At 41.1% G+C, this 26,205-nt stretch overlaps 1 protein-coding gene across 3 annotated transcripts in view; it reads right to left on the reverse strand.

Annotated features, from left to right (window-relative positions):
* The window catches only part of ARMC8 (armadillo repeat containing 8), a 126,455-nt gene that overhangs the window by 44,069 nt on the left and 56,181 nt on the right, over positions 1–26,205 (reverse strand). For 2 of the 3 annotated variants that reach the window (XM_053313095.1, XM_053313093.1), the window contains 7 exons: positions 22,902–23,044; positions 22,720–22,817; positions 12,547–12,639; positions 9,733–9,792; positions 6,034–6,114; positions 3,759–3,834; positions 3,578–3,668 (listed from right to left, as the gene is read on the reverse strand). In XM_053313095.1, the coding sequence (XP_053169070.1) occupies positions 3,578–3,668; positions 3,759–3,834; positions 6,034–6,114; positions 9,733–9,792; positions 12,547–12,639; positions 22,720–22,817; positions 22,902–23,044 (642 nt within the window). The remainder of the gene's footprint in view (positions 1–3,577; positions 3,669–3,758; positions 3,835–6,033; positions 6,115–9,732; positions 9,793–12,546; positions 12,640–22,719; positions 22,818–22,901; positions 23,045–26,205) is intronic. The other variant, XM_053313094.1, reaches the window with a different exon arrangement.

Genomic DNA, 26,205 nt, shown 5'->3' on the forward strand with positions numbered 1-26,205 from the left:
GTGGTAATTTCTGCCTGCGAGTCTCAGCAAGGGAGCAAACCATGATTGCCTCGGCCACCAAGGTGTTATCAATATCCCCTTTGTGGCATCCCTGATAATCTGCGATACTACTCGCGTTATTAGTGGATGTGGCGGAAAAAGGTAAAGCAGGCCTCTGTTCCATTGATTTTGGAATGCATTGCCCCTGCTGTGCCCTGCACGTGAGCAGTATCTCTAACATTTTCTGTTTGCAGCAGTTGCAAACAAGTCTATTGCTGGCCAGCCCCACTTGTCAAATACCTCTGTTAGATAGATTGTTCTCAGTTCCCACTCATGATGCTGGTTCTTCAGCAGCGTCCGACTGAGCTCGTACGTCTGCACATTGTCCTCTCCTTTGATGTGTATTGCAATCGGGAATATGTTTTGATCTATACACCAGTTCCACAGCTGCTGGCTCAGCAGACAAAGGGAGTGGGATACAGTTCTCCCCCTGTTCGTTCAGCTACGCTATTGCTGTCATATTGTCCAAGTGGATCTGCACTACACAACCTTGCAAGAGAGTTTTGAAGGCCTTCAAAGCCATGAACACTGCTAGGAGTTCAAGGTAGTTTATATGTCTGCTCCTCTGCAGCCTTGCCCACTGACCCTACACCTGATGGTGTCCACAATGTTCGCCCCAGCCCCAGAGGAAGGCATACATCATGACCTATTGTGTAGGGGTCTGGGGTTGGAATAGCATTCCAGCCTGTAAATGAGTGCTCTCTGTCCACCACTTCAGCACCTTTCACAGCAGAGTGAGCAAAATTTATTGACTGTCCCGATTTGGATGGAATTTCCTCAGATACCACATCTGTAGTGGTCTCATTCTTAGACGGGTTTTGCACACAGTGGAGCTGCAGGATGCCATCAACCCCATCAGTCTCTGAATTACCGCTGCAGGATGATGTGGCTCCTTGTTGAACAGATGTTTCAGGTCTGTGATCTACTGAAACCTGTCCTATGGCAAATAAGATTTCTTTCTTTGCATATCCAATTCCACCCCTATGTAGCTGATTCGCTTCTGTAGGGTTAGGTTCGACTTTTTCCAGTTCACTCTGATACCCAATTCCTCTAGGAGACATAGAACAAACTGGATTTGCGAACATAACCTTTCTTTGTTGTTGCTGACCATCAGCCAGTCGTCCAAATAGGAGAAGATTATGACTCCCTTCGTTCTTAAGTATGCCACCACTACCGCCATAACCTTTGTAAATACCCGTGGTGCTGTGGACCATCTGAAAGGCAAAACTACATATTGGTACACTTTATCGCCAACTGTGAAGCGCAGATACTTGTGATGTGTCTCGCGTATTCCTACATGGAAATACGTGTCCTTGAAGTCCAGCGTTGCTGCCCATTCTTCTTTGGCCAGAAGATGCAGAATTCCCTGCAAGGTTATAATTTGTGTCTATAAACTGATTCATTTCCCTCAGGTTGATCGTATTTTGGCCGATGCCGATTGGGCTGCCTTGGTAATCGCAGGCAGCATGGGAAGCGCCACGGGATGCATCACCCTGGCCTTAGCTATCATGTTGTATACCGGATCTTTGAAGTCAACTTCCGGTTGTTTTAACTCCAGACCTAATGCCTCAGCCATTTCTCTTATTTGCACATGATAGGCCTTTATTTATTTATTATTTATTTATTCGATTTCTATACCGCCCTTCCAAAAATGGCTCAGGGAAGTTTACATAGAGAAATAATACATAAATAAGATGGATCCCTGTCCCCAAAGGGCTCACAATCTAAAAAGAAACATGATAGAAACCAGCAACAGTCACTGGAGGTACTGTGCTGGGGTGGATAGAGCCAGTTACTCTCCCCCTGCTAAATAAAGAGAATCACCACATTAAAAGGTGCCTCTTTGCCAAGTTAGCAGGGGTTAACTTTAATTCCTCTGATGATGGCAATAGAGAGGTCTTCAGTGGTACTTTCACCGGTGGATTTGGATCAGCAGTGCCTTCATCTTCCGAGTCACTGCACACTTGACGGAGAAGGTGCACTGTCTCTCATGCGCATTTTCTTCTATCTTTTCCTAGGAGGGGAGCCATCACCCTCCTCATCAGTTGAAGAAAAATGTTCTCGCTTTTTTCGTCGGTGGGGTCTCTTCTTCTCAACCACCTCTGGATGCTTGAATTCATGCTCTACGGTGGCTTTAGACTGCGTCATTGCAGAGTCCACTGACAAAGCAGCTTCTCTGCATGATTCCGTGCTCGACACCGACCTCGACGGAGAAGGGTACAAAGGTCTTGGTGTCAGGGGTTGAAGTGCCTCATTATACAAAGCGGCGTGCAACCGCAGCGCACAGTTTTTTAAGTGTGTTTCGAAAAGGAGCAGCATATTTTGCATGTTACTGGATTATGCTGCTTGCCCAAGCAAAGTAAGCAAGAATCATGGCTGTCTGTGGTCAGAAGCTTGGTCCAGCACTCTGTACAGCACTCAAAGGTAGTTTTTGGTCTTGACGCGATTGAGTTAGGAATTGTTCGGAATTACTCATTATACTGAGGAATGGTTGATAAGCAGTCCTTTGGTCGTATCAGCAAGTTTCAAAGAATTTTATCTGTCAGGCCGTAGAATGGTCGAGCACTCCTTAGGTCGTTTGCCGGGGAAAAACTAGCCATATATCCCCTGGACAAATCTGGGGGAGCCCGCATGTTTTTATTCTTTTGTTTATAATGTTTCCAGTAAGCAGTCCAAAATATAACACTTTCCAAAGTTGTTTCCAAAGTATCCAAGAAATATCCAAATTTACCGAGGAGCTAATCACGCAAGGTGTTGATGCATAGGCGGTCAAAAAAAAACCTGAGAAAGGCACGCCACAACTGCTGAAAATAACGGAAGCGTGAACCACGTGCAAGGCAATTGGAAGTGGCTCGAGGGGCTAGTCAATCTGTCTGCTAGGTCCCTGTGTAGGCGCAGAAACCATTCCTTATTAATGCAACGGATCACGATCGAGATTCAAACCTTCCTTCCTCCCCTCCCGATGTATCCTCTTCTTCAAGAGTATAAGGGCTCCCTCTGCCTCTGTCCCTTTGAATACATTTTGAAATTCCCACCTTTTGTGTTCTCCTCTCCCTCCTCCCAGCCAATGGGGGTACAGTTGCCCATGATAACACTTGATTTGTATGCTAACAAGCCAACCAAGAAGCAAAGAGATTGCAAGCCAAATAGGAAGCCAGTGCCAGAAAACCAATCACCAATAGGAAAACGGGCCTCCAAAATGGCACTTGAAACATTGAAACGTTTCAATCAAAACAGGAGTGTTCTGTTCGGAGCTCGAAACAGGCCCTTTATTTAAAGGGTGTTCTGTTTCGAGGTCAAAACACTCAAAACGGCCTGTTTCGAGTTGAAACGTTGCACCATCTAAATGTTCTGCACATCCCTAGTAAAAAGACTGTAAAGGCCGATTATGAAGATTGAAGTGAAATTATTATTTTTTTTTACTGTCTGGAGAGTTTAGTGTAAAAGTTGGTGTAATATGTTCATTATTGTGAGCCAATATAATATAAAAAGAAAATATGTCAAACAAGTGTCTCCTCTTCTAGATTCTGGAGATTACCATTTGGCTGATGTGAGCTGCATTTCAATAGGTTTGTCTCTTTGTAACATCTTCACAAAAATCTGCGGTAATAATTCTCCATCAACCAACACTGAAAACAAGAGGAAACAAGTTTCAAGAAATAATTCAGTTGTAGTTACCTTGTGAATTTGCATACTGAACAACGAAACTTTCAGCTTACCATTTACAAGAGTCATTGATACCTGGGGGTTTTCAAAGGCTAGAACTGAGAAACATTTCAGTGCCTGCATTCGAACCTGTACCAACACAAAACATTTACACTTTTGTTTCATATAATCTCAATTAAAGCTACAATAATACTTGTAAGATTTGTTAGTAGCCATGTGCGGGGGGGGGAAGGGGGAATAGTAGGTATTCTTCTTTAAAAAGAAAAATTTTCAGGTGACTAGAGCTAGAGGCCACAATGCGTGAGGCAGGCCTCCCAAAAGAGGACATGGATCATGGTTAGCCTATTTTGAAAACCCCTGGGTTACAGCAGTTTATCTTTAGATACTGGTAATGAGCTCGTGAAGTTCTCCAATGCAGATTAATAAAAAGCCAAGTTAAATTTCACTCTACAGAGCCAACAATAGGGAAGCCCAGTGGCATTCATTTATACACTACTAGTCAACATCTGAAGATAAGCACCCATGTTAATTTGTTACTAAAATTAAAATCGCACATTTCATTATGCAAGAATGCAACACAAATACAGGTGGTCCTGTATCTGAGGATACTGGGGGATTAAGTCAATGAGAAAAGGGTATGTGTGTGTGTTAAGTTCTAGGAAGCTGGAGAAAAGGCCCAAAACATGCCCAAAAATTGTTCTGAAAAGTGTTCTTTTTAAATGAGCCACAAAACGGCTCCTTTTCTTAAAATAGCTGGAAATGACCTCCAAGGTAATTTCTGGGAACCCCACTCCCCCGACCTGTGGAATTAACACCTTTTTGGGGCTGTTTTTTTAAATGTGTATGCCGAGGTCAGGTGTCAAATACCCAACTGTGGATATGCGAATCCGCAGATATAGAGTTTCTGCTGTATCAGTATTTGGCAGTGTATTTCTGTTCAGCAAATCATCTGATGGCCATTTATTATACAATCTGCAATACATTACTGGGCATTTTTTGCTCAATTTGTGGTGGTGGTGGGGAAATAGAGTAATCAACAAACTCTGCATAAGATTTTCAAAATATCCAGAAAGACAAAGGACTTCCAAGAGACTTCTAGACTCCAACAACCCCCCCCCCCCCGCCCACGAAGCTTTGAGTGAAGGAGAGTGTTTTAGAAGTCTTCCAGAAGATATGGGCCACCAGTAAATCCTATTGACAAGTCCACTGAAGGCAGGAATTGTTTAGTTCTACATACCCTTGCTTGGAGCATTTAATAGCTCTGAATTCACCTTAACTCTGCCCTTTGGAGAAGTTGCCAGTGAATTTACTTGTAATTTGAAGGGTCAGCTACAAATTACATATGGTCAAATTATAGACAAGTGCCTGCCAATGGTACAGATTACCCGTTAACTGAGCAAAGAGGTACCTTTAAAAAGTGGTGACTCTCATATCTAGCAGGAGGAGAGCAACTGTCCTATCCAACACCAGCCTCAAACCTTTCCCGTAACTGTTACTGGTATCTACTTTGTGTTTATTTCTAGATTGTTAGATTGTGGACCCTTTAAGGATAAGAAACCATCTCTCCCTCCACTCCCCCAATGTAAACAACTTTGTAAAGTTTGTTGAAATTCAGTATATAAAAATAGTCATAACAACATCATCATGATGAGATTAAAGATGCTGTCCTGGAAGAGGCCATCACCAGAGATGTCCCTTCTCATTCTTCCAACACTTCTACAATGTATTTCTTTCCCACCCCCACCCCTCTTTTTTCTCTTCCAATGCACACCAAAAAAATCTATTGTAGGAAACATTCCTCAGGACACTTCCTTCAAATCTGTATATAGACACTGCTTGCAGTAAACATACCTGTTGCTCCCTCCCCCACCTGAATATTATAGTTATACAGTCATCCCTCGCCAACCGCGCGTTTCCCAATCGCAGTTTTGAATATCCACAACCGGGAAATTGTGGCAGGTCTCACCAACCATGATCTGAGTATCTGTGGTTTGGTGAGATTTTTTTCCCCAAGGGGGGGTCAAAATTTGGGGGGGTCATTTCCAGGGGTCCCCTTCACTCCTCTTACTGACTCTTGGTGATCTGGGGTTCCCCCCCCTATTTTGTACTGTATTTTTTGGTCTTTTTGCAACCACGATTCCCCTAACCCCGTTTGCCACTGATTTCAATGGCTCATCTACTGCAAATTCACCAACCACGAGGTTTTCCCAAAATGGAACATTTGCAGTTGGCGAGGGATGACTGTATCTTCTCTCCATCAGTGATGTTACATCAAGTTTTTAACAAGGCAGCTTACTTTACAGAACAGATATTATATTAATTCCTTACTTTATAAGATGTAGAAGTTAAGAGATGAGCAATATTCTGCACTGCTCCATGGTTAAACAGAACTGTCTGGTGGTCTGGTCCCTATATAAAAAAAAATAAGCCATTGTTCTTCAAACACTTAGCAAACAGGAGAAAAGAGGTTTATTTATTGTAGTTTGTATATACTTAATTGCAGGCTTGTTACTTTGCAAGATTTAATATAACTGAGTAAGACTATAAATGTTTTTTCATTACATCTCAAACTTGACTGGTTTATAGTACCCATCTTAATCTTTTTAAGAAGCGACTTTCTGTGGACCATTTAGTCTGGCTAACTACATGCTGGATGAGCAGGAGTGCAGACAGAACCACAAAGACAACTTTCTTACTTGCATTATAACTTGCCTTTGCAATGGTGGAACAGTCAGACTACATGTTGCAAAATGAGGAAAAGGTTGAACACTTTGAAAAATGTGCATTTTAGTCAACCATCCCAACATTAAGCTGCACATTTTTCATAACCGCTTTCTGGCCACTTCTTTACATGTGCATTCCAAATATAAGAACTTCAATATGAGAAGTGGAGGTTGTCTAGCTTTATGGCTGTACAGTTTTTGTGGATGATAGCTGGGCATTTGAGCCTTTTCCTCAAATGTAAAATTGCTGCTGTCCATGACCACCACTGGAAAATAGTATTGCAACAGTACTTTACGAAGCACTTTGTACATCATAGTTTGTTGTCCTAGATGGTCTGTATGCGCATGAGAGAGAGATTTTCATAGGCTAGCAGTGGATGCAATTCTTCAAAGACACTGAAGACATGTCCGTCAGTAATCTCAATAAAATGATATGCAAGAAAGTAATGTGTAGGAATGGATTGCAGGAACTTTCAGGGGTTGAAAGGTATTTTGAAATTATGGAGCAGTGAGGATCACTGAATGGTAAAGGGGAAGCACTTCCTGGGGCATATGGCAAACATGAGGTACAAGATATTTTCATCTTTTTATGTGCTGTTACTATAAAGGATCAGAGTCTGGAGAAACTGAATTCCAACAGGATTTTAAAAATATGCTGTTGGCCAATATAGTGACTACTGAAGCTCATGTGTGATGTACTGCATTACAGACAAAAGCAACACAGGTGTTTGTATGGGGGAGAGATTTTTGATACTCCCCCCTACCCCCTGAAGCAGTTTGTGCCATGCAAAAATATGCCCCTGATGGCTACACAGATTTTTAAAAAATCAATCAATGAGCACCCACCCATGCTGCTTTAGTCTGGAAACAACACACCACATGTGTGCTTCCTTTGCTGTACTTATGCTCCATTATTTATTTATTACATTTTTATACAACCCTATCCAAAGGCTCTATTCAAACATTAATCCAAGAGGTCTACTTTTGCTGATGCAGAGTTTTTTAATATGTTCAGCACTTCTTCCAGGGCTGGTTAATTGCTGTTCACCACTTGAGACAAATGGCAGTTAGCTGCCTGCTACCAACACTGGTCTGACATGAAGCCATTATGCCCACTTCTTGCTTTCCAGCCCCACCCCCTACCTCACTAGCTCTAAATGCCACCCTCCCCACTTACTAACTTCACCTTCTGTGGCACGCTGCTGCTTCATGTTGTAAGCCAGCAAGGTAGCATGTATCCAGCAGCAGTCTGTCTCTCCACTGCTGTGCCAACATTAGGCACTTTCACTTTCTCTTCCTTCTTCCAGTAACTAATGTGTCCACTGTGTCTCCATTTCAGGAGCAAAGTGGACACGTCTGTTGCTAGAGGGGAGAGACTGAGTGTGCAAGCTGCTGGTGCTGGCACAGCAGTGGTGATAAGGAGAGGCTGGTGGGTGAAGCTGATGCAGCTGGGTGCATGCTGTCCATGCTGCTTTGCCAGTCTACAACACCAAGCAGTGGCACACCCCAGAAGGCAAGACCAGCAAGGGAGAAGAGGGGCGGTGCTGGGGACAGTGAGGTGGGGAGGCAGGGCCAGCAGTGGGAGTGGAGCAGCAACAGCAGCTATAGTAGCAACAGGCAAGGTAGGGGGATACCTGCAGTATCTACACTCACTGCCTGAGGCAGTTGCTCTACCTGGCCTCATGGGGAAGCTGCCCCCTATTTACTTATAAATGGCTGGTGTTCATCTTTTTCCCTTTGCTGCCACCCTGCCTCTGGACATTCACCCTCCTTCCATTGAACTCCTCTTTACAGAACATTTAAACACCCTTCTGTTAACTGCATTTCCTCACTAATCTGGTTTTCTTTTATTATTTAGTTAATTTGTCTTCCCTCTTTCATTCATCCTTACCATTCTCTCTTCCCTCTCTTCTTCAGTGTCTTTTTACAAATAGATCGTATACCTAGTAGTATATTGTACCCCTATGGTAGGGCGTGTGCCCATTTAATATTGCACAGCAAACTTTGTGTTATTAACACTTACAAAGAAGCCTTTTTCTTTGTAAGAGTTCTTTAAGCCAGCTTTTACAATAAAGCTTTTTACCATAAAGCCAGCTCAAATATACATCACATAAAAAGTCATCTTCCCCACCCCCAAGACTTCACTAAAGAGTAGAAAAAAATACCTACTACCCCATGGAGATACCTATTCACTACAGTCATCCCTTGCCAACCAAGGGTTTTTCAATCATGGATTTGAGTATCCGCAACTGGGTAATTGTGACCCGTCTCGCCAACCGCGACCTGAGTATCTGTGGTTTGGCAAGATTTTTTTCCAGTGGTGGGGGGTTCCCTTCACTCCTCTTACTCACTCTGCGGGATTTTTATAATTTTACTGTATTTTGCGGTCCTTCTGCAACTGCGATTCCCCTAACCCCCCGTTTGCCATTGATTTAATGGCTCGTCTACTGCAAATTCGCCAACCGCGAGGTTTTCCTGGAATGGAACCCTCACAATTGGTGAGAGATGACTGTACTTAATGATTGGTTCCCTTAAAAAGAGTCCTGTGGAAGTAGTATGACAGCTACCAGTGTCAGCTAGGCAAGTGTAGAGTCTTCTGTATGTCATGGTTTCTAAATAATGACACCAACAATAAACTACCACCATCACCACTTAAAAAAGATTAACACATGCCAATAAATTGAGGAGGCTTGGTGCCTTGGTTTTGCTTTGTGCTAGGGTCTACTTTACTGTCATATCTTTGGATAAAGGAATAGTTTTGTGCCAGGTCAGTTAGTCTCTAGATGTTTTCTCCCTTCCCTTGTAATGTGTGATTAGACTCAACTGACTCAGCCATCTGGAGTGACCTTCCACAGGCATCCATGATGCAATGTGAAACACCTTGTTCACTTCTGGTCTACTTACAGTACACTAAAGACTGATTATGTGAGTTAATAGCTGAGAGAATCCTGGTTTGGAATGTGGTGGGCTTCTTTGGTCCTATGCATTTCACAATAAACACTGCATTTTTTTTAAAGCCCCAGTCTATTTACCACTCAATAGTAATGTTTCTGACATAATCTTCATATAAGGATGATGGCTCCAGATCAGAGCTACAGAACATCTTTCATTTTTAAAAAAATGATCTGCCAATAAAATATACACAAAATGACTCAAGTGAAAATTTTGATGTTATGCTATAAATACCCAACTCAGAAACATATGAGAAGAATTTGAGTTAACAAATACTTCAGCTACTACCACTGACAACTTTTCTAGTTAAAAATGCAATTAATATACCATTTTTGTAGGGGGGGAAACTTACATTGGCACATAGAAGTGGCTGAGGCGAGGATTTAAAGCCGCAGCTATGCCAGTGTCGGAGCTGAAGAACAGATATTAAAAAGATGTAAAAATAAAATTAAAGTCAGGTATCATTTTCTCTTTGCCTGCTTTTTTATCCTGAAACTTGGAACTGCGGGTCCAACTCCTTCCCTCTACCCCCAGCCCTCCCCCACATACACACTCACATCTGATGCAATTACTTAAGCTAGAATTTGAACTTTGGTCTGCCAGGTCTACATCCAATATTTAAAACATGGACTGTACTGGGTCCCGCCTTCACATTCAGTAAACATTATTCAATGCATATGAAAGGTATACATTACAAGATAAAAGTATTGTGTACATTTCAAAAATAGACACATACTTAATGACTGACTGCTAGCATAGTACTAAAAATGAGCTGGGAACCAGAATACTTAGTTCAAACCTCACTCCTGCCATGAATTTTCAAGGCAGCGTTAGGCAAGCTACTGTCTCACAGTTCAGCTCATCATCTACAATAAAGAAATACTACTGATCTACCTACAATCACTCTGTTGTAGGGATTACTGAGATTAGTATGTGTGAATTCCTTTGGAGACTATAGCTAAGCAAATGCTAAGCATTATTATAAAAATACGCTACTAGCTGTTTAACAATCTGTCCAACTATGCCGGCTCAAACAATTTCTGAAACTCTGGTGGGCAATTTAAAAGGGGCAAGGGAGGAGAAATTCAACTTTTTCCTGGAGAAAACAAGTTGCTAAGACTTTTCCGATCATTCCAACAATGAATCAGGAAGCTTAAAGAAAAACTTTGTAAATTTCCCAGTTATCTATATTACCTGTCCCATTCACCTCTGGCTGGCTCTAGACCAGTGGTTCCCAAACTGGAAGCCTCCAGAGGTTGCCAAACTACAACTCCCATCAGCCCCAACTACAATTTATTAAGGTTGGGGATGATGGGAGCTGTAGATCAGCAACATCTGGAGACTCCCAGTCTGGGAACCACTGCTCTAGACCATCTATATTTTAAATCTAACATTAAGAGTACAAAATTTAACTTTAATAAATCCTATTCATACAAGTTTAAATCCTCTATATTTCACATGAAAGTCTCTTCCAAAGTCTCTTGGAAAGTATTTTCCAAGGCATTTCCTATTATATCAGTACTGTATAAATACATATATAAACACACAACGGCCATATTGTGGAGCCAAGTCATTTCAGGATGAGGCTTACATTCAACTAGCAGACAATATATATTAAATTAAATGCCTGCTCCTGGTCACTTGGGCTTTACAACTTAAAAAGGCAACATATGAAGTACATTTATGAAATGACACACATTCCTTGACAAAGTTATCACTTACAGCTTGTTCCAGTCCAATGTCAGCTGTTACAGTTTATTTCTGCTTTGTAACATTTGCATCTGCTTGAGCTATAATTGCAAAAGACCCTGACCAACAGAACATTTTGTATCAGTCACACAAGATGGGCTGATAGAGACACTCAGAAATAGCTTGCAATAGTAGCACCCTTCCTGAATTATACTACTACAGAATGCCAGTGTGAAATCACAAGTTTGAATGTTCTATACCTCTTTCAGAAGTGTGGATTTTGGAACTCCCCCCAGAAGTAGTTCTAAATGCATGTTAACAAGAACAGTGCAGTATTTGGAGATTTTCTGAATGCTAAATCTCTTCATTTCAGGTTCACCATTAACTTTCAACTTCTCAATGTTTCAAGCTTGGGACATTAACTTGGATGAGTTAATTTAATGTATCCAATCCCCACAAGCTACACAAGTCCTATTCATAGCCTGTACTAATCTCTGACACAAGAGAGGTGTAGGAAAAGGGAGGCTGAACTCATGAGTATTATCATCTACACAGATGATACAAAATGATGTACAAAACATCCTATCCTCTTTCACAGGAACTATTTCCAAAACTTGAATTTTGTGCTGAAGCCACTGAACTGGGAACATAAAAAGTTCCCATCATGCCTGTATGACCCAAGAGTCAGAGTCCCATGACAGCATCAAAGTAAAGAAAATGACTGTTTTGAAGATATGGGCAAGTCTAATGTGGTTGTAGGAAAATCTCAATACATAATCTGTTCACTTTATTCATGAACCTAAGGTTACAGATACTCTGTACCTGTAACCAAATACTGGATGGACAGAGGAGATAACATGATGAGTTGAGGGAGAGGAGGAAGAATGGAACAAAGTAATTATCGAAGCTACTGTCCAAATTAACTTGTTTCTTCTTGGATTTTGGATCATGGGACAAAGACTTAAGAAAATGTACTGCACAGTTATTGCAAATAATCACCATCAATTTTTAGCTATCAATTGTCCCCAGGGGAGCAGAGTGTGAGGGGAATAGCTGTAAGAGGATACAAGCTGAAGCTGGCTAAATCTAAAACTGTTTTTATTTTTAAAAACTCTGATATTCAAAGATAAATTTTGCCAAAATAAACTGCCTGGAATGAGATCAAAGGGACAGGTTAAATGTTCCACAGAGTTTTGAAAAAGATTCATATTGCTTTGATTTGAGAGCTTCAGTGAGAAACTAAAAGCTGTAAATTAATCTTTTGAAAAATTTAACAACAATAGCCAAATCCCTATATTGTTTTGCTTTGAAAGCAAAACTCTAGAAGCCCTAAAAATAAATGAAAAAGAGTCTACTATGTCTGGCCCCCATTTCACTCGAAGACAAAAGAGCTTAATAAAATAGTATTTTGAAGCCAAAAAGAAAAAATACTTTGTTTTACAGACCCCTGTAGAGAATATTCATGCTCCTTTCTTACTTTGCAGCAATGTGAGAAGATCTGACATATGTATTCTTGAGTATATCGAGACCTACTGAGCAGTGCCATGAGGTGAGGAATAACTGTAGCATCCTAGAAAGTCAGGAAAGAAAACTGAACATTAACACTAAAACTTTAAACAGCAGCAAGCAGTTATATTTGCAACATGCATTAAACTGGCCTCTTCCTTCTGTTGAGGTTCACCAAGAAACAAAACAAACTGAGGCCCTAAAACAGGTTGTTTAATTTATATATAACTGGAAATCTCTAACCAGAAAATTTCAAGATCTATACAGCTGTGTCATTGCTCAGAGCAAAATCTAGCTACTAGCACAGAATACCGTGACATTCTTGAAACCCTGGCTAACATCCAGACTAATCCTGCGCTGGTGTGCCAGGGTTTATCATGCGGGGGAAGTGAGATTTCTGGCATTCCCCCTTCCCTCTACAGCAGGCCTGCTCAACTTAGGCTTTCCAGCTGTTTTTGGACTACAGCTCCCATAATCTCCAGCCACAGTGGCCAATAGCCAGGGATTATGGGAGTTGTAGGGCAACATCTGCAGGAGGGCCGAAGTTGAGCAGCCCTGCTCTGCAGCCACCTGTGTCTCTCAAAACTATGTTTCTGAGGACTGGGGGCCCTCAGGGACATAGTTCTGGGAGGCACAGACAGCTGTACAGAGAAGGGGGAAATTCTCTGAAAATCAGTCACTGAGAATTTTAACTTTGCTTATAAAGGATTTCTGTTTTTCAGTATTTAGGAAAATATGGAAACAGAGTAGTGTGCTAAAGACTTGTAAGTGAACAGAGATTTGGAGGGGCTTCTAGTAATCCATAAAGCAAAATCATGTATCTATTTAACAGAACTCACTTTTACTACCTACCTTTTCTACATTTTCTATAAATGTTCTAGTGAACATTTATCTTCACTACAACCATTGACACATACAGCATAGAACAATTTTGCAAAGGGTTCTTTACAAAACAACATAAGCAAAACACAGGACCTCACTCTGAGGAATTTAATCTAAAATTCCAGCTAATAATCCTACTGGGCCTCTGTTTCCCTTCCTGAAAAATATGAAGTCCTGAAACAGTTTATATCTGAAAAGGTAAACTAAAACACACAAACCTAAATATGAAAAATGGATTAATTTCATAGGTGATCCACCACCAAGTTGAACATGGCCCACCAGCCCTGTATGGCACCGCCTACTGACGACTTCGTCAGTCTCCATCTTTGCTTAGTTTTAAACAGAACTTTTAAAGCCTGGCTGTGATCGTCATCGGTTTTTAATCCTGGCTGCTGCTCTACTTGTCTTATATCTGCTCTGTCTTTTATTGTGTTTTAGGATGATTAATTGCATTTTATTGTTTTTTTCTCTTATTCTTTTATCATGGATTTCATGTTTTTATGCTCTTATTGCAACCCACCCAGATTAGAAGTGTGCTGTAGGAGCAGGATATAAATATTCTAAATAAATAAAATTCCAAAGCTAGATAAATATGATGCTTTTGCTGCCTGCCTGTGACTGTTCAACCCAGTACTGTAAGTCTGGTTTATTTTAAATATGATTTTGGCAATATTAGGCTCTGGTACTGTCAAGCAATCACTAAAATAGCACTTTCGTTGGCCCATGCTCCTATTCTTCTTGTCATGGTAGTCCCTGTGTATTCCTAAGGACAGAGAGGGGAAGGCAGAGTACAAGGCTAGCTCAGACAATAAAACACTATACCTATAACCAAAAGATAAATACAGGAACTCAGAAATCCTCACTCACATCTACCACTCATATGCTCATAGGCTTGACTATTGTAATGTACTCTATGTGGGGCTGACTTTGTACATAGTCCAGAAACTATAATTGGTACAGAATGCGGCAGCCATATAGGTCTCCAGGACAACATAAAGTGACCACATAACACCGACTAGAAAGTTGCCGGCATCGCGAGGAGCTAACGAATTCTACCCGAAGCTGATCTGCGCAGGCGCAGAACCCACTATTTATGGATGATGGAACCACTATCCAGATCTGCACTGGTTGCCAATATATTTCTGGGCGAAATATGAAGTGTAGGTTATTACCTATAAAGCCCTTAACAGCTTGGGTCCAGAGTTTTTAAGAGAGTGCCTTCTTTGTCATGAATTCTGCTGCCTGTTGTGATCAGAGGTCCAGTTACAGCTGCCACTAGCTCATCTGGTGGCAACCCAGGACCAGCCTTTCTCTGTGGCTGCTCCAGGGCTTTGGAATATGTTCCTCACTGAATTAAGAGCATCTCCTTCTCTGTTTGTTTTCAGGAAAAACCCCAAGACTCACCTGTTCTCACAGGCTTTTAATTAGAATTGTAATAATTTGTTTTAATAACTGTTCTCTGCTGTTTTATGTTTTTACTGTGTTTCATGGTTTTTAATCTGCGCCTTTTTGTTTTCAATTCTGTGCACCACCTAGAAATGTACATATCAGGTGGTATATGTGAGAGAGAGAGAGAGAGAGAGAGAGATATGGATGGAAGGATGCTTGATGCATGTTTTAATCTTCCACATCTGGCAGAACTTGAATAAGTGCAAAACACAGACACAAAACTTCAATAATCTTAGTAACTGGGAATTACTGTAAAGAATGAAATAAGCTGTATTAGGGCTGGACAGACTATGTGTATCCTATGCACTCACCATGCAAAAAAACTAGTTATATATCCAGAATACAAACTTACACCATGAGGCGGGTCTCACGATCAGTGAGACCTGCTTTTGCCGCTTTTGCTGGGAGAGCAGGCTAAGCCCGCTCTCCCCGCAGACGATCCCGGCAGGAGCCCTGGGCGGCGGGATTGACTGCCTACACGATTGCCGGCTCTGTGACGGAGCCGGCAGGGGCTGGGGAGCTCGGGGGCTGCGTGGCCACCGGAAGCTCCAGTATGCCCTGCACAAGTGCACAGGGCATACTGGGGAGACCCCCGGAGCCGGGAGGCAGCTTTTCGCCTTCCCTCCGGGGGTCTCCTCGTGAGTAGCCACAGCGCAGAGCCACGCCACGGCTACTCACGATCGGAAAGCCCGGGTTTGTGGAGCACTCACTCCGCAAACCAGGGCTAAGGGGAGGGCTAATGAAGCAGGCTAGCTGCTTGTAAGCCACCGGGCCTGCCTGCGAGCCCAGTGGTTTACACGATCAGCCAAAATCGGTCTAGGCTCTACTAGCCCAATTTTGGCTGATCGTGAGAATAACCCCCATAAGTATCATCCATACAAATTTAGAGGTTTTAAGTCAACAATTAGGTTCCCTTATCATTTCTCCTTGTTCAACACTGAATTCAAACCCTTTAAACATAGTCTTACTGATTATCAACAAATTTAAAAAGCATTTAGTCAAATAATCATATATGTAGTTATCAATTACATCTGCACAAGAGTAAAACCAATATGCAGATCATTTCTTTATGAAGGGAAAGAGTACTTTGTTTTTAGGTGATCCATGCAGAAGTTACACTGGGCAACATTTTAAAAGGCTTGCCCACCTAGGATGTAAGGGGGAAGACTAAGATTGCACTCATATCTTTTAAAAAGGCGTATGTTAAAGATAACCAATGTTTTTATCAGCTTATTGATTAGTACCTTTTTAATCAATCAAAACATTTCTAAAGGATTAAACTAAGCTTTGCAGCCTTGATTTAGCTATAAAAACATTTATAGTTATCTTTAATTTTGGTCTCTGATCAATAAGTGGATATTGGCTGGCAATAACCTTCAGTACCTTCAGCAACTGTCTAGCATTTTGTGGACAAAACATGTAATTCTATCAATTTCCTATACATCACCATTATTACCAAGTTTATGTATTCTGTTACCTGGAACTTCAGAACCCACCAATATGTAGTTCCATTCCCCATATAAATGTTATGATCATGATCTGCACAAATTTGAACTGTCAAGTAGCCCAACTGTACCTAACTGAATATATTTAGTTTCTCTTAAAACTTTTCTTGCAACTTGAAGATCCCCTTCATTCTCTTTCACTGATCCAAGTGTCCCTTTGATGCAGCCCTTCAGAGCACCCCAACATTGTGGTTTCTGGTAGCATCTTCAGCTTTAGAGCTAGAAATAAGCCAGTTATCCTGCAACAGGTTTTGTTCTGTACAAAACCTGCACAGGTAACTAAGAGGTTACTAAAACCTGCACTGGCCTGGGTACTAAGAGGGTAGTACAACTGCCTGCACAGAACGTTCTAGAAGCAAGGTGGTTTGGATAAACTGCCTGCCTTGTCAATATTCCTTTAGCTGCTGGTAGTTTCTACAGAATGTAGACCCCAAAACAGACCCAGGTCCAGCTGTGATAAAGCACTCTCTTACTGTCTTCTTGGTATCTGTATAAGGGGGAGATGGGTGTAACTGCAGCAAACAGAGGCAGTTCAGAAAAGAGAAAAAAAACAGGTTGCTTACCTGTAACTGATGATCTGGGAATGATCTGTTGACATTTCATGATACATGGGTTACTGCACCTACGCAGAGAACTATCGGATAGATTGAATAGCTCCTCGTGGCACCCCTCCCTGCTCTGCACAAGCTCGTGTCCATTACTTCCAGTACTTGGGCACCTTATTCATTTTCTGGAAGACTACCAACAGTGATGATCTACCATACTTTAGTTAAGTTCCACACTTACAATTTGATTGCTTTGGTACATGCTACTGCAGAGGGGTAGGACAGGAGGGTCAACAGATCACTCCCAGATAATCATCTACAGATAAGCAACCTGTTTATCTGGATCATGAGCTGTTGCCATTCATGATACATGGGTGTTTAGCCAGCTGTCCCTATGAGGCGGGAGCTGTAGCACTATTGTAATACTCACTTTAAGACACTTCTCCCAAAATTTGCCTCTGCAGACGTATGTACATCTATAGCATAGTGCTTCACAAAGGGTAACTGTGAGGATCATGCAGCTGCAGCACAGATGTCCTTAGAACTTATGCCCAACAAATGAGCTGCTGAGAAGGCAAATGCTCTAGTTGAATGGGCTTTTACAATCCTTGGCCATTGTAAATCCTGAATTTTGTAAGTGACGTATATCAACTCAACTAACCAATGTGACAATCTCTGTTGTGATCTCTTTTGGACCATAGTCTTTCCTTTGAAAGACACATTTTATTTTATTTTATTTTTATTTTTGGTCTTAAAAAAACTTCTTGTTCTCTGCAGGTAATACAAGAGACACCTGCAGACATGGATCTCTCCAATCTGCTTGTTGGATTCTGGAAAAAGGTAGGCTTGGTTTATATGGAAATCAGTCACAATTTTAAACTCTGGGCCCATGTGCATAATCACCCTGTTTGGGTAAAACTGTGTATATGGCATATCTATTCTAAGGGCCATCAGTTCACTGACCCTATGTGCTGTGGTAATTGCCAGCAGGAAAGCAGTTTTCAGTGTTAGCATCTTTAAAGACAAGTGCAGCAGTTCAAAAGGAGCCAATGTCAAGGTGGATAACACCAATGACAGGCTCCACTGTTCCACTGGCTTGTGGATGGCTGTGTGGGGGGTATAAGTTATTTAAACCCCTGATGTATTTCTTGCATTCTAAATGTGAAAAAACTATTTCACCATCCCAGCCCCTATGTATGCCTGATATAGCTGCAAGATGTACCTTAACATTTGACAAACCAACACTCTTAAGGCTTGTCAGATATAACACTACCTGTTTTACAGTAGCCCTTTGTAGTCTAAAATAATGCTGTTTCACATACTTAGTGAAACCCCTCCATTTGCAAGAGTAGCTGCTTCTAGTAGAAGGCTTATAGTTATTCAGCTATATCTCATTTAGCAACCGATTCTCCATACTACTAACCAAAGGGTTCTCAAATCCGGGTGAAGTACCCTTCCCACTTCCCTTATAAGGAGATCTGGCTGTTGAGGCAGATGGTAATAATTCTGAACATGGTGGTAATAGTCTGAACACACGGGACAGGTATTTGTAATTGAGTTCCCACTCATGATGCAGGTTCCTCAGCATCAACCAGCTGAAGTTGTTGGCTAGGATGTTGTCCACTCCTGATCAAAGAGATTGTTTTGCAGAATCATTGTTGGGACTAGCGTTTTGATATTTAGAATTCATACCAAGAGTTGTGCGTTGGTAAGGCTTGTATTGTTACCTGCATTATTTTCTTTCCTGATTTCTAAAAGCTGTGCACTGCACTTATAGGAATGGTAGCATAATGATAATTGAGTTGTAGTAGTTGTAGCAGAAAAACTCTTGGCTGTATATTTTGACTTTTTAACCAATTGTAGAATCTGTTGGTTCGCTAAATAAGACATTGCTGTCAAACAGCAGATTCTCCACTCTGTCCTTCATATCTGCATGAAGGTTAGTAGAGCTCGACCATGCATGTCTTCTAATAGAAACAGCAGTTGCCTTCACATGGGACTCTGTCTCTGCTAAATGCTTGAATGTGCTTAACTGCTACCTAGTTATAGCTGCTGACTTCTGAAGAGTCTCACTATATTTCTTCATAAACTCTTCAGGCAAAACATTATCTACTTCTTCGTACAATGCGTCCCAGATGCAATAGCTGTACCTAGCCGTGCATGCTACATAGTTAGCCATACGAATTGAAAGGTTGGCTGTTGAATATATTTTACATCCAAGGACATCCATTTTTCTTCCCTCCTTGTCTGCTGGAGTTTTATGCCTGAGGCCTGATTTTGAGGAAATCAGTCTATGACGAGGGAATTAGGTGTAGGATGTTTTAAGAGAAATGCATTATCCCCATCCTGAACTCTGTATAACTTTTCTAGACACTTCAGTGCTGGAGGTCTGCAGTACCTCCCACAGATTGTGCAGCCTTGGTTATTACTGGCAGCATAGGCAACTCCACAGGCTGTGAGTATTGAGCCATGGTCATCATGTTATCAGCTGGATCCTCCAGATCAGCTACTGGTTTGTTTGTTTTTTAACCTCAAGGCCCAAGGCCTCAGCTATTTCAATGAGTAGTATATTGTATGCCTTCAAGTCCTCATTTGGAGATGTGGAGGATTTAGGGGGTACATCTGAAGATGGATCAGACAGTTCCTCAGTTATAGCTGAGTCTCCATCTGAATCTATAGAACCATCAGTGTCTGGATCTGTACCACTCAGTGGCAAATCACCTTGAGGCAACATCAAAATAGTCAATGGCGGATCCCTAGGCACTATCTTAGTCATGGACTTAACTGAAACTTCAAGTTGGGTTGTTGTTGTTGTTGTTGTCATAGAGACCGGGATTGTATGTCTCTGCTGTACAATGGGTTGTGTGAGCACTGGCACCTGCAAGGGTGGTGCAGCAGGCAGTTGAGGTACACTCACAGCTGCACTCAGCCTGCAGAAATGGCACAGTTGTCAACTGCTGCACAATGCAAGTTGTAGGTTCCTGTGGTGCTGTAATGGAGGTACCCTGTGTCTGTAACACTGGTACAGCTGGCCGCTGTGAGGCCTGCATTAGGTCATTAACTGGGCCGTGTATTGGTTGAAAACCCTGTCCCATACTTGATGTCACCAATGTAGCAGGCAGTTCATTCTTCCGCTGAGCCTTCCATAATTCAAACTAATCATAATCATCCAGCATGGCTGATGAAAAAAGTGTGCCTAAAGCTGCAGCCATGAACAAGCTCCCTGTGCATAGGCACATATGCCTGAAATTGTGCAAACATTGAGGATGGGCTCCAAGTGTGTTGTGTTGAAATTGCCATTAAGCCTGAAGCTGCTGAAGTAATAGTGCTGCAGTGCATCTTACCATGCCAATGGCTTGAGGTCTGTTTGTGCCAAAAACAGATTGGTGACACAGATGGTGGTTTTGGTATTGTCAAGGGCCCTTCCTCAACCTCAGAGTCAATGTCCAGATCACCAAAGTTTCCCTCATCAAAAGCAATAAATGGTTACTTTCTTGGTGTATGTGCCAGTGACAGCAAATGCATTCTCTGTAGAGTAGGAGTAAATGTAGCCAATGGTGAGTGAGGAAGGTTTCTCAATGCTAATATGTCTGTAACTTCCCTAGATAGACAGTCCTGTCAATGTCGAGTCTCCTATCAATGTTGAGGGTTTCTATATCAAGGCAACCTTCAATGTTGAGGCTGCATGCACCACTGATACCGGTTCCGTATCCACTGGCAATCCCAATGGGGATTTGGGGGCTTGTACCTTAGATGAGGAAGGGGTATTAGATAACACTGGCTTCTCTGACTTGTCACAAGGCACCGGAGAATCATGATCAGAAGCCCTCTTCTTAGCCTTGTGGTGCTTCCTATGACCCTTTCTTTGACTCTGTAGTTAAATCTTTTGGGTGCTTAAAATCCTTACCGTGAGCCATAGCTGTTGAGGTTGATGGTAAAGGCAAGGTTTTCGACTATGCATGCACAGATCCCGCCTCCACAATTGACCCCTTTGATGTTGACTGTGGAGGTGGGAACTGCGCATGCACAGTTTAAAACCTTACATTTACCACATGACGCCGACATAGGTATAGGTGTCGGAGGTCGAAGGGCTTTGTCATAGAGTGCCGCGCACAAACATAAAGTGCAGTTCTTCAAAATTTGCTTAGAAAATGAGCTGCAAATCTTGCAAATTGATGGACTATGCTGCTCACCCAAACAAAGTTAACAGGAATCATAGGAACATAAGAAGCTGCCATATACTGAGTCAGACTACTGGTTCAACTAGTTCAGTATTGTCTACACAGACTGGCAATAGCTTCTCCAAGGCTGCAGGCAGGAATCTCTCTCAGCCCTATCTTGATGCCAGGGAGGGAACTTTGAACCTAGATGCTCTTCCCAGAGCAGCTACATCCTTTAATAGGAATATCTTACACTGCTCACATATATAGTTTCCCATTCATATGCAACCAGGGCGGACCCTGCTTAGCTAAGGGGACAGGTCATATTTGCAACCACAAGATCAGCTCTGCTCCCTGTCCATCCATCTGTAAATGGAAACTTTGCCCTGCACTTTAAGCAGCATTTAAAAGGTCATTTTCTCCTTATCCTCCTCTTTTTCTTTTAAAGGAACAAAAGTGAAAGCAAATAAATCTGTTGTCCGTGATACAAAGTATAGTGGTTAGGCAGTCCAAGGTCAATAATACACTGATACACTTAAAATACTATCAATTCTATCTCTCTTTACAAATCTGAGGAGCACAGCGAACAGAGATCTGAACGCTTTGGCGGTCATAACAAAACTGAAGAACAAGACACCCAACTGCTGGAAATAACAGAAACGAACTCATGCAGAGCAGGGAGGGGCGCCACAAGGAGCTATTCATTCTATGCAAGAGGTCTCTGCACAGGCACATTAACTCATGAGTCATGAATGGCAACTGATCACAATCCAGATCAACAAGTACAACAGAGGTTCCAGAAGAAGAAAATCTGGGTAACCCATCTCTCACTTGCAGAAAAATATTTCTAACAGGAAATCACAAATTACACACAATCTCCCATTCAGTATTGTTCTTTGAAAATAGCTGTGTGACTAACAGGTGCCCTTACTTGTTCTCTCAGGTTTCTGTATTATATTTGCTTTCTAAATATAAATTTCCCGCACAAATAAAATTGATTGTTTCTATTTAACATAATCAAAGAAGCATGAACACAATTAGTAACAAACATGTTCCAAGAGTTAACACTGAAGGAAATGCTGAAGCCATTCTAATTCATTATTCTACAGTGATATGCAGATTCTTCCTATAAACATAATTTTATTGCAAACTTTGAAATTGCTTTTGATACCACACATATTATTCACAAACTTCAATTAGTGTTTATTTTAAAAGAACAAGTTTTATTCCCTATAAGAAGGAAAGTCTTGCTTGTTTCAGTCCCAACAGATGGCAGTAGAAGCATGCGCTTCTTAGTGAGATATACAATTCTCATTCCTTTGCCTTAATATCTTAGAATCACTGATATAGGTCCTTGAAAGTGCATGCTGTGCAGTGCCTCACTGAGAATGAGAGTGTTACGGAATTCTTTTCGAGTTTCTCATCCCTATTACTCTGTGAAACCAGCACTCTTTCAACTAAGGTGTGTTGTCATATGCTGACTATGAATGAATTACTGGGCTTACTAGAACTGTAACAGTCCAAAATAATGTCAGCAACATACACTGAGTAAAAGCTACAAAGTGTGAACTGGTATTGCAAAAGAAATGCACCTCCTGCTTACCGTGTACAACAGTTCTTCAGGAGTTACGGGACTGGTGAAAATGGTGCGAAGACACCTGAGGCAAGCTTCAATAAATTTAAGATCTGGTGACAGTAATCCTGCAAATACAAGTTGAGATTCTTTTTCCAGTTTTCACAAATTGTGCAAACACACAATCAACATAGAAATGAAAATGAAAGTACCTTGTAATAAGGCTGGTATGATATGGCAGTCCAGTAGAGATTTAACATTGTTTTCTGTACCCATTGCAAGGCTTCCTAGCACCACTGCACATTCAGTTTTTAGCTCTGTACTGGAGGTTTCTTGCTGAAGCAAGTACAGCAACCTATATATGGAAAGACAGAGGAACAGACTTAAGACAACCTCATTCAACGGTTGAACTGGTTTGTATTCATCTACATAAAAGAAAGATTCCTCTAAAAAGGAAAAAGGCTACTTTACTCCAGGTTTATTTAGTGCTTACAGAACACAAGATGGTTCTTCCCAAAATACCTTACATCTGTATCTGATGAACAAGGCAGGAACAAACAGTTTTAAAACCCTGAAAAACCAGGTTACAACATTAAAACCATTTTACAATTTAAAAACCCTGGAAGGCCAGGCCAAACAGATGGGATTTGAGAGCTCTCCTGAAGGCCAATAAAGAATTCAGATTACGGATTTCTGCAGGGAATGCATTCCACAGCCCAGAAGCAGCTACAGAGAAAGCCTGCCTCTGAATTGCCACCAGGCACACCGGTGGTAGCTGGAAACGGACCTCCTCAGATGACCTTAACGTGCGGTGAGGATCATGCAGAAGAAGGGGCTCTCTACGGTTGCTGAATCACTTGGGATCACAGCCATTCAACACGTGAGTGGAAAATTGCCATGGATGTCCAACACAGCAAAATTTAATTTCTCAAGAGCTAATTATTCTCAAAAATGCTAAGTTAAAACATAATCTTTTAAAAAGGAAGAGTTGGGAAGGTTAAATTCCTTCACAGAGTGCTTAAAGTTCATTTAAAACTAACACAGCAGAGGCTGAGATGTGTACTTCAGATTAGAAAAGGTAATACCAAGTCCATGAAGATGCCAGCATAGTAAAACAGTGTCAAGGAAAAAGGAAAAAGGTTGTCATTGAAAAAAAATAACTCTTGCATCAAATGAGGAAAATAGTAACTAAAAAGGAGAGTGTGTGTGCACACACGCACACATACACACACGGAAAAAGAAATGCAAGTTGATAAGGTGAGAAAAGATTTTTGAGGAACAAATTGCTAAAGGTATCAACAACCAACAAATATATTTCTTTGAAAATATCAGAAGCAGGAAGCCACCCAGGGAGGAAGTAAGTCTACAATGCAACAAAGATGTCTAACGGATCACTAAAGAGGGAAGTAAGACCGTGGAGAAGTGAAATAAGTTATTTGCATTCATCTTCACTGCAGAGATACCCATATCTAAACCACTGTTTTCTGAGGAGCTATGTCAAACAGAGGTGGCAATGGATGCAGTGTTTGAGCTAACTGACAAAGAAGTTTCTGCAGCCAGATGGAAGTCACCTAAGAGTTCTTAAAAACTCAGAATGTGGCATTGCTGATCTAATTAAAAAACAAACAATTTGTCGCTAAAATCAGTCTCTTTACCAGAAGATTAGAGGGTAGTTATATTTATAAATTAGTATATTTATAAACTAACACATGAATCTTGAGGCAGTGTACAGTAATTTAAAGACAGTAGAACACCACACAATAGAAACAATTAAAATGCTTTTTTTTAATGGTTTTAATAAAAGGCCTGGGAAAACAGGTCCATCATAAGCAATTTTTTAAGGCAGTCAGACTTGGTGAAGCTCTTCTTATATTGGCAGGGAGCACATTCCAAACCCCTGGGGCAGCCATAGAAAAAACTCCATCTCACATCACCACCAAATATGCTGGTGGCAGCTATAACTGAACTTCCCCACATGATCTCAGTAACAATTATTTAATAATAATAATAATAATAATAATAATAATAATAAGAAGAAGAAGAAGAAGAAGAAGAAGAAGAAGAAGAAGAAGAAGAAGAAGAAGAAGAAGAAGAAGAAGAAGAAGAGAAGCATCCAGATACAGAAATAACAGAATAAAGGCTAGCAGACCAGAGAAGATTCATAATAAGAAATAAAGTATTCACAGGAGTTAAGCTGGAAGAACTGCAAAGAGCAACACAGGCTCAAGATATGGAAGAAGAATTATCACCAACTGAAGCAGTTGCTCAGGTGCAGGTGGAGGAGGTGTTGGAAATCGAGGATATGCCACTGTTGCTGAACTGTTTCAAAATCAAAACCAGGCAACCGCCCCTTTGCCTTCACCTCAAAAACCCAAATGCCGTTTAACAGAAAAGCAACAAGAACTAAAGCAAAAAATAACTGAGCACATGAACCAAACAACCACCAGGGTTCGACTTCCAGCTCTAAAAACAGTTGCCAAAAAACAACTTGCTCAGGTATTAAAAGATGTCAATGCTGCACTTGCAGAAATAACAACCAAGAAGTTGCAAGAAACAAACCAACTAATGTACAGTTTAGCAGCAACAACAACAAAAGAGCTTGGATATAAGATCAATGGACCTGTCAAAAAAGAAAGTAGTACATCACCTAAATGGAAGATTAGATTAGAAAATAAAATCTCCAGGTTTAGATCAGATGCTAGTAAATTGGAAGATATGAAAGACAAGAAGCTGAAGAATGAAAACACCAAACAGTATCTGATCCAAAAATACCACCTAGATTCAAAGAAAATTAGAGAAGTCCTGGAAATAATAAAGCAGCAAATAACAGCAGTGTCAAAGAAGATTAGCAGATATGAAGCCAGAACTACACAACACAGGCAGAATCTCCAATTCCAGTCGAATCAGAGACGTTTCTACCAAAGCATAGAAGGAGAAACTGCAAGAAACGTAGAAACACCAAATAAAGAAGAAACAGTGCAATTCTGGCGGAAATTATGGGACAATCCAATAGATTACAATAAAAAAGCAGGCTGGATGAAAGAGGTCAAAAAATTTAACCAACAAATGCAAGATCTAATAATAACACCAGAATTAATAAGTGAAAGAGCAAAGAAAATTAAAAATTGGACTGCTCCAGGCGACGATGAACTGCATGGCTTTTGGCTTAAACACCTAACAAGCCTTTCTGACTGTGTAAACAAGAAATAATAATAATTAATAATAAATGGGAAGGACTCGATGTCTGGATAAAACAAACCAGTCAATAACACCTGTCTGACTGTGTAAACAAGAAATAATAATAATGGATTTTTAAAATTGAAATTGGATTTTTAAATTATTTTTTAAAAATAGTTCATAAATAACCTAGGGCAAAGATATCATCATGAATATTAATCATAATTTCAAATCATGTTCTATTAACATGTTAACAACAGTATACGGTGGTGTTCCGTGGGTGGGGACTCCTGTCATCGATGGACTACCATCTCGTTGAGGTAGGACTTGCAGTTATAA

Source organism: Hemicordylus capensis, chromosome 3 (genome assembly GCF_027244095.1).
Source record: "Hemicordylus capensis ecotype Gifberg chromosome 3, rHemCap1.1.pri, whole genome shotgun sequence".
Lineage (NCBI taxonomy): Eukaryota > Metazoa > Chordata > Lepidosauria > Squamata > Cordylidae > Hemicordylus > Hemicordylus capensis.